The sequence below is a fragment of the Eurytemora carolleeae genome, unplaced genomic scaffold (genome assembly GCF_000591075.1).
Source record: "Eurytemora carolleeae unplaced genomic scaffold, Eaff_2.0 scaffold311, whole genome shotgun sequence".
NCBI classification, from domain to species: domain Eukaryota; kingdom Metazoa; phylum Arthropoda; class Copepoda; order Calanoida; family Temoridae; genus Eurytemora; species Eurytemora carolleeae.
Window position 1 is genome coordinate 37,780 of NW_019396293.1, and position 8,950 is coordinate 46,729.

The 8,950-nt window shown below is 32.8% G+C and overlaps 1 protein-coding gene across 1 annotated transcript in view; it reads right to left on the bottom strand.

The window, feature by feature from the left end:
- Positions 1 to 3,905: 3,905 nt before the first annotated feature.
- Positions 3,906 to 8,950, bottom strand: part of LOC111700344 (armadillo repeat protein deleted in velo-cardio-facial syndrome) — a 52,155-nt gene continuing 47,110 nt past the window's right edge. The window contains exons 16-19 of the mRNA XM_023471221.1: positions 7,908 to 8,046; positions 7,181 to 7,505; positions 6,624 to 6,719; positions 3,906 to 4,468 (exon numbers count right to left, since the gene is read on the bottom strand). Of these exons, the coding sequence (XP_023326989.1) occupies positions 4,286 to 4,468; positions 6,624 to 6,719; positions 7,181 to 7,505; positions 7,908 to 8,046 (743 nt within the window). The 3' untranslated portion in view covers positions 3,906 to 4,285. The remainder of the gene's footprint in view (positions 4,469 to 6,623; positions 6,720 to 7,180; positions 7,506 to 7,907; positions 8,047 to 8,950) is intronic.

The following is an 8,950-nucleotide window of genomic DNA, read 5'->3' on the forward strand; positions in this document are numbered from 1 at the left end:
CAACATACAGGGCGAGTAAAAAAATGTAATTATCACAAAAAAAATCTTGCAATGCTTTCATTTAGAAACAATATCATTTTAATAAAGTGTAACGTAAGAAACATTAAGGCTTGAACATTTTAATACAACGCAACGTATAGAACATTTTTTCAAATCTTTTTAAAAAACGAAACAAATAAACAGTTTTGATTGTCAGTTGTAAAAAAGTGTAACAAAAAAGTTTTCACAATAACGTTTCGATGAATCGTAACGCAAGAAAAGGCGCATTTTAAAATTTCTAAACGTAATTAAAAGAGTTTTTATTGGAAACGTCAAGATAAACGTAACATTAACAAAAAAATATTTTTTGCACTGAAATGCATTGTAACGTACAGAACTATGCCCCAATTGACGTTTTATTAAAGCAAAACGTTTGTCATATTTTAGATCTTAAACTAAGTGAAAATGGAACGTAAGGTCTCTGCAAATATTTACCTTGCATGAAAGTGGAACATTAAAAAATTGTGGTTATATTACATAAGCTTTAACGCAACCTTGGGAAAGTTTTTTAAAAAGGGAAATGCTAAAGCATAACGGAGCTTTACTCTATGCCATAAAATTTTATAATGTGCAACGTAACGTTTCAAACGTTTATACTTTTAATGAACTCTATCGCAACGAAAGCTAAAATCTAGAAAAATCAAAACGTTGACATCTCTAGTATACAGGGTGTTCATCAATACTAGTTTACAGGGTGTTCCTCAATAACCTTGATGCAGCAACCCAAAGGAGTTGCGTGTAGTCGTAGAAACAAGATAGAGCCTGTTCTACTTTGACTACACACAACACCTTTGGGCTGCTGCCTCGGGGTGAACATAATTAATTAATCTATGATACCAATAGTCGAAACAAATTTAAATATATTTTGAATAGCATAGTAGATGGAAATTTAAATATATTTTGAATAGCATAGTAGATGGAAATTTAAATATATTTTGAATAGCATAGTAGATGGAAATTTACAAAAGGTTTGATAAATTTTTTTACTTGTTTGGCTGCAGTGGGAAATTTCATTACAATTCCGCTTTAATTTTAATCAATTTCATTGTAACCCATTCTGTAATTACTAAACCTTTCACACAAAATTTGTAATGAAATTTGTTATTCAAGTTAGCTCAGAAACGTTGAAGTGATCCACTGGCGAAAAATCACTGTTACTTTCACCAGAAACAGTATCAATTAAAAACAATGATTAGCGCTAATCCAACATTTTACCATTAATCTTCTGTTGTAACTTTTTAAATTATTTATTGGTTTTGGTTGAAAACATTCAGACATATACGTAAAGGAAATCTGTAGAAATTAAACTAATGATATTCCCATCAATAATAAAAAAAAATCATTGAAGCTCTTAGCCATTTCCGTTGGATTTGAGATTTTTGTATTTTTCAAAAGAATACTATCGTTTGAACTGTTTTTAGACTCTTCTGTTAATAGCTTCATTTAAAAATTGATTTAGGATCATGTTTTGAACTGTTTTTTTTTTCAGAATAATACTTTTTCATACAATACTATTTATTTGCGATACTGTTTATATACGAAACTGTTTATATGCATTTAAGTTTTTAACAAACGAATTTTCTTTTTAAAATAAAAGCAATTTAAACTTAGTTCGTCTAGAAGCAAGAAAACCTTTAGTCAGAAAAGGCTAAAGTTTATGAATATTTTTGTGAAATTTTTTTTGTGATGAAAGGAAAATGTAGTTAAAAACTGTATCGAATTAATCCCAAAAACTATAAAAGCGTCATCAGCAACTGCAAGACTATACAATTAATCCAAATTAATATTAGACAAATTAGTTTTAAACAAGTTTATATTACTAGCCTTAGAGGGCGCTTCGCGCCCATCTTCTAAATTAATTGTGAACATGTTCTCTTNGGGGCATGCAGTCATGAGCCTAGCTAATTCCTGTTCGAACCCAGGTATAGTTAGCAGAAGCCTGCCCCAACCCAGCGGAATCCTGACAAAAGAATGTTCACCAAAAACTTTTATTTGAATACTCTTCTCAGCTTAAAGATAAAAAGCAATGGTTAAAAACTCTAAGTGTAAAAAAGTGTCTTCCTATACTTGGGAAGGAATGTTCGCAGTGATGAATCGGTGATAAGTAAAATATTGCATAAATGTATAAATTGCAATTTATTATTTATCATTCAAACCTTACGCTATAAATCAAAAAAGCGTAGAAAGTATATGATTATGATATTTATGAATTATAAATGATTTGTGTATGTATGTTACCAAACCTTCTCCTTTTTTGAATGTTTTTCTTTTTAAAGTCAATATAAGTTTTTTATCAGTCTTTTGCTGGCTTCGAAAAGGATGCCGCTGGGTTCTGCTAAGTATACCTGGGTTCGAACATGATATTGCTGAGCTCTTGCCCCCTCCCTCCCTCCTCAAGCAATTTAAAATTTTATCGCAAGCTTCAATAATACGCAATACGTAACACATAAGAATTAAATTCATTAACCATCGGAAATAAAGACGACTTTTCATTTGACTCTGAATGGGACTTGAAGCTCAATGTTAAGTAACCCTCAATTCAAAGATGCTAATACCCAAGGTTATAATGCAAGGAAAGTTAATTGTAGTTGCTTATACTCTGCGTACATAATGAAACCAGTTCTCTCTGGGCGGAATTTGTAAACAAGAATAGATGCATCAGTGTTAATAGTATCCGAGGAGGTTAAAACCATTAAATTTTGATAATTCACAAATTAGTTTCCTATGACCAAAATATTTCTTTGGTTTTGTGTCTGAAAGATGAATCCCATGTCGGGCTTCGACATCCGTCTTGTGTTTACATTCCCGCCCAGAGACAGTACACTGCAGTACAAAAGATGCGTACACCTTTGAAATAACTATCCTTGCATAACCTTGGTAATACCTGAATTATACGATTCATAATGTTAAGGCTAACGCCGTATATTTCTTAAAACTAGTGAGATTGCAAATGCAAAAAAGTCAGTTTTAAGAAACAAAAACATTGATATATAATTCAGCCATGATCAGACAACGCTTTAAAGGATACTGCTGTAAATACCATGTACGGTTCCTTTAATTCTCGACTTGAATAGGACACCCTCTTGCACAAACTCATAGATTTGACATGTGAGCCTTAACCAACATTATAAAATACATAACAAATTCAATTAAAATATTTCCGACAAACATTAACTAATTATTCCAAAATATGGAACATCAAAAATTTTGCGAACAAGAGATTTTAAACTTTCTCTTAGCTGAATAAAATTGTTTTTAATAATAATCATGTTTATTTTTTGACCGCTAACCGCGCTCTCTTCAAAATCTAAATATTAATTAACAATTGAAGTTGGAACATATAGCAGTTAAGTGAGTAATAGGTACTTTGTACTCGATTTTACAAGCAGGGTGTACTTGGTACTAAAATTCACATGAACTTCATGTAACCAAACAAATAAGTGCGTAAATGTACTTGTTCTTTAAAAACACAGAAGTACTTGGTTACTTTATGTACTCGAACTCACAATATTCGTATATCACGTGTCAGTCATAGTATTAAACACGTGAAGATCGGAAGATCGGAAATATATAAAAACAACGAAAAGGTAAAAATTTTAAACAGTATAAAAAACGATTGATATATTTACATGAGACAATAATGGAGGGGGGTGGATTTTTAGAAAAGGGAAAAGGATATGTAATTCACAAGTGAAACCCTTAATAAAGAATACATCGAAAGAATTCATAAAATGTCGTATTCTTCACTGTCTGATAATGGAATGTTACAGATATTTAGTTTTTTTAATTAAATGATTATATGGAACTCTTTAAAACTGTTCCCGCATATTCATGGCTATTTATTTATTTTCGCAAATACTGATATTTGGATTTGTTTTTAGCTGAAGAGAAAGGAAGAGATTATTCAGTACTATATATAAAAATTTGCAGTTTACATGACATAGATAGAAAATATTAAGATAACTGTATGGCCCTGATATTGGTACTTAACACTGGAGGGTCCCTAAATAATTTCACTTCGTTGGTTTTCGTTTATAACGTTCTGCAACGAAAACATTTTAAATCTCAAGATAAGTAACCGTTTGGAGTAATAAACCAAGGGCCATGCGTTCTTTAACGAAGCAGAGAGTCTACATTCTTGAACGTAGCATGGAGTATCTACGTTCTTGAACGTAGCCCCAAGAATCTACGTTCTTAAACGGAATCCGCTAGATTAACGTTCTTGAACGGAAGTTTGTGGATGATGCTAGACCCATGAATCCCCAGCTGGTGGTTGTGCTGCTCCGTTATTGTGTTGAACCTGTCTAGCTGTCTCCTGAGTTCCCCAATGTCTATCAGAATAATCTGAATTCTCCTGATCCCCAGGACCCCGGCTAGTTCGCTTCTTATCACGGTTCACTTGGGCGTACACAGGTTCTCCGGGTCGGACCTGAACACAGAGATAGGTTAGATAGGGTAAGAACCATTAAATCTGGACCCCAGAATCACAGTTAGTACAGATATGCTTAAGGAATCAAATAATATACAGATAGGTTAGGAATAAAGAAAGGTTAGTTTATGTCAGGAATCACAGATAATTTAGATAAGCTAGGGTAGGTCAGGAATCACAGATAATTTAGATAAGCTAGGGTAGGTCAGGAATACAAATTTTGGAAAGTTTACAACAGGATATAACCATCACAGATAACACAGATAAGTTTAAGAGAAGTAAGGAACAACTGATTAGGATTCCCAGATTTTAATAAAAGGAGATGAGTGGGTGAATGAGGGGAGGAAAGCCAACCACATCAATCTGTAGTCCGAACCACATTCTCATTATTTTCTCGTCCGAACCACATCGAAATCCTCGTCCTTTCAATATTATTTTTTTTTAAGTGTCCGATCCTTGAAAATAAAAACATTTTTTTAAAATATGGCGACGTTAGGGCATAGATGAAATATCAAATTTTCCCAATTAAATTTTAGATTTGTGTAAAAATGAAAATGCTCCATACCTCTGTACAGTGATAACAGGTTGAAGTCGGAATATTAGCACAGACTTTAAATCTAAACTGTGGCGAAGGATTAAGTAGTTTGTAAATGGTACAACTACTTAAATAAGCTCTAGAGTATAGTTAAAACTTTTTGTGTAAAATTACGTTAATCTACAACACTTGATCTTGAGTTCCACTGTGACAACTTTAAATTTCAGATTAATCCCGAGATAAACAAATCAAATGTTTTGACCTAAAAACATCTTAAAATCTTAAACAAAGACGACATTTTTCCACTTTATGCTGAAAATACTGTTTCGAAAAAAAGATAAAAAATAATAATCACATTACAATTAGGCTAAACTCGATCCAACTAATCATTTTCTAGATTAAACAATATTTTGAAACTGTTTCTAGCAAGCTGAAGTGGAAAAGTAAACCTACAAGAAGGAAAAGAAAAATAAGAAAAGAAACTCATTATTTATTAAAGTTTATTCTCTGATACTGTTCTGGGTTTCGAAGCTGAAACATTTTAGAAAAAATAAATAGAAACATGCAAAAATAAATATACAAGGGTATATATTTTCTGGTAAAAACTATCCCCCCCAAGATGTAATTTCAAATGATCCTCTACATTTAAACTAACCATATACGATTCACATCGACACTTTTTAAACCTTTGCATGAGCAAGGATGAGCAAGATTTTTGTTAAAAATTGATTATTTTCATTTCAATTTTTCCCTGTAAAAGTTACATTTTAAAAATGTATAAAACGACGATATCTCTCTTATGAATATTGTAAAATAAAGAGTCATTTAAAATTCTTCAATGAAATGTATAGTTCATATTTTTATTTAAAAATATATACCCTTAAAAACTTAATTATAACACGCTTACTTTCTGGTTAGTATTGGTGCTCAGGGGGCTGGATGGAAAAATATTTTTGTTAATAATTAATAAATCGAGTTATTTATTCAAATAATCTTTTTTAAAATAATTAAATACACAAGATTCATTGGGAGGCTTAATTAGAAAATCAACCCAAGGGATTTTTTCAATATAAAAGATGTAATATTTCCTAATTTAGTTCTTTAAAAATAAAGCAAATTAAAAATAGAATTTTTTCCCGAATTTAATAGTTGAAAAACTGAATAAAGACTTAGTATAAGTGAGTAAATTTATAAATAAAAAGGAAAGAAAACAAAAAACCGAAAATTTTATCTTTTTTTACGTAGAAACTTTTTTTCATGAAAATAATTTTTAGAATTGAGGCGGATAAAACTTCAGTGAAACCCTTAATAACGAATACATACATCAAATGTCGTATTCTTCACTATCTGATAATGGAATGTTGCAGATATTTCGTTTTTTTAATTAAATGATTATATGGAACTCTTTAAAACTGTTCCCGCATATTCATGGCTATTTATTTATTTTCGCAAATACTGATATTTTCTTAACATAGTATAAAACTCATTGAAAAATTTTCAAGACGACATTTGATAAATTCTTTCGATGTATTCGTTATTAAAGGTTTCACGGTAAGTAGATCCTCGGCCCTGTAGAGTTAGTTTCAAAAAGCGGAGATTCAAAAATTCCTAAAAAATTACCATATGAGTTCCTTGGGGATACATCCGCCCTCCGGCTCCGACAGGTGCTCCGGCTCCGCCGTAAAGAGACAAGTTCTCCAGAGGGACATTCTCCCCCTGAACAAATTATCCATGTAAACTATGCAAAGGCACACCTTCCATTCACATCAGTACCCGTTATATCTTTATCTGATCAAAAATGTGGAATATATCGTCGTTTCTCTTGCTTTAAAAGTGTTTAAATCTAATAGGTTCAGAAGTAGAAATACAAGTCATTTTATACAGAAACCGAAGATGAAAATAATCAATTTTCAGTAGAAAGTTTACGGATATCTTGATCTGAAAAAGCTATTAAGGATACCGTTGTCAATCTGACATGCCACTCTATTAATGGATCTAGTCACTTGAAATTAAGTGTACGGACACACAGGACATAATTTTAAAACATTTTTCCTCTGATAACTGTTCAATTAAAAAAAATATAAAACTTAGTTAAGAGTTTGTTAAGATTATTTTATAGATGAATTATACGGCAAAATAATTAAAAAGAGATATAATAAATTATGTGTCCCTTCTACCTGATATTGTTGTGTCTGGGCGTGGTGCCCCGCCCTCACCATAGTTCTATCCTCGTATCTAGTCCCGCCCTGGCTGGCCATTGGTCGGTTCAACGTAGAGTTTAAGTGCGTTGGACTGTTTGGTCGGGCGTTCCGTGCAGCAACGGTTTTAGTGACGAAGTCTGTCTCCTTCCAGCCGGACTTCTTGTAGACCTCCCTGAGCTCCTGATGCTGCCACATGGAAAATAGAACCTGGCTGGCGAACTTGACAACCCTGCTAGAATACTTGGCGCGCTGCCGCGTTATATTCATTAATCTGTCAACACCACCAGCCTCCATTAAAGATCTGAATACAATTTAAGATGTAATTTTAGTTCAATCTTTATAGAAAAATAGCATCAAATGGTTTTCAAAGTGGAATCAATACTGAACAAATAATAACTTGTCATACTTAGAAATTGTGTAATTTGTATCTCAATAAAAAGTAGAAGCAAAACGTTATTTTATAATTTAAAAAAATAATGAATTAAATTATGAATTGCACTCTGCAAAATTAACAACAACAATAAACTGTTTTCCTCTAAAACAACAAATAAAAACAATCTTCAGATTTCACTTATGATCTCTAGCCATGGTCTATCAAATTTCATCTTAAAAAATCCATCTTTTTACAGGGTTAACATTAATCAAGCAAAATTAAAATGGATCCTAAGCCCTGGTAAATATGTTAAAGAAACAATGGGTGAACCTGGAGAACTCTGGATGCTTCTTGATAACCTCGTTGAGAGTAGCAAGAACAGCTGCAATAGTATCATCAGAAGTACCAACATCGCGCTGGGGATTCCCTGAGGGTAGCTTCTGAACCAGGTCCCGCATTGCGTATTTACCTAAATAAGAAAAATATTTAGAAAAATTACGAAATATTAACGCTTCCTCAAAAATATCATAATTATTAATTAGCGGGCTCCTTATCAAAAATGTGGAAGAAAAAGTAGAATTCTGTGTGTTTCTCTGTTGTTTCTTGTAAGCAAAAAATGCGCAAGTCAATTTGACAGAGAAACTGCGACTGAAAATATAAAAATCTATTTCATATTGATGATCAGAAAAAGGTTTTAAGGGTACTGTTGTTAATCGGACATTGCCATCCTTCCACTTGAAAGTACGCATACAGTCTCTTTAAAACTGTGATTTTAATAAAAAAGTGGTTTACTCCAGAAAAAGGGACTTCAGAAAAAGGAACTTGAGAAAAAGGGATCCAGAAAAAGGGACTCTAGAAAAAGGGACTCCAGAGAAAGGGACTCCAGAAAGAGGTACTCCAGAAATAGGGACTACAGAAAAAGGGACTACAGAAAAAGGGACTCCAGAAAAAGGGACTCCAGAAAAAGGGACTCCAGAAAAAGGGACTCCAGAAAAAGGGACTCCAGAAATTGGGACTCCAAAAAAAGGACTTCAGAAAAAGGGACTCCAGAAAAAGGGACTCCAGAAATAGGGACTACAGAAAAAGGGACTACAGAAAAAGGGACTCCAGAAAAAGGGACTCCAGAAATAGCGACTACAGAAAAAGGGACTCCAGAAATAGGGACTCTAGAAATAGGGACTACAGAAAAAGGGACTTCAGAAGTAGGAACTCCAGAAAAATTATCAAAATAATTAGAAAATTTACTAATTTCCAGTTATACAAGAAAAGTCCCTGAAATCTCGATATAGAGGCGTAAAATTCCCGAAGTAACTCTTCATTTTATAAGTGGTCAATTTAGCAAAAGTCCTCTTCCCCCCCCCCCCCCCCCCCCC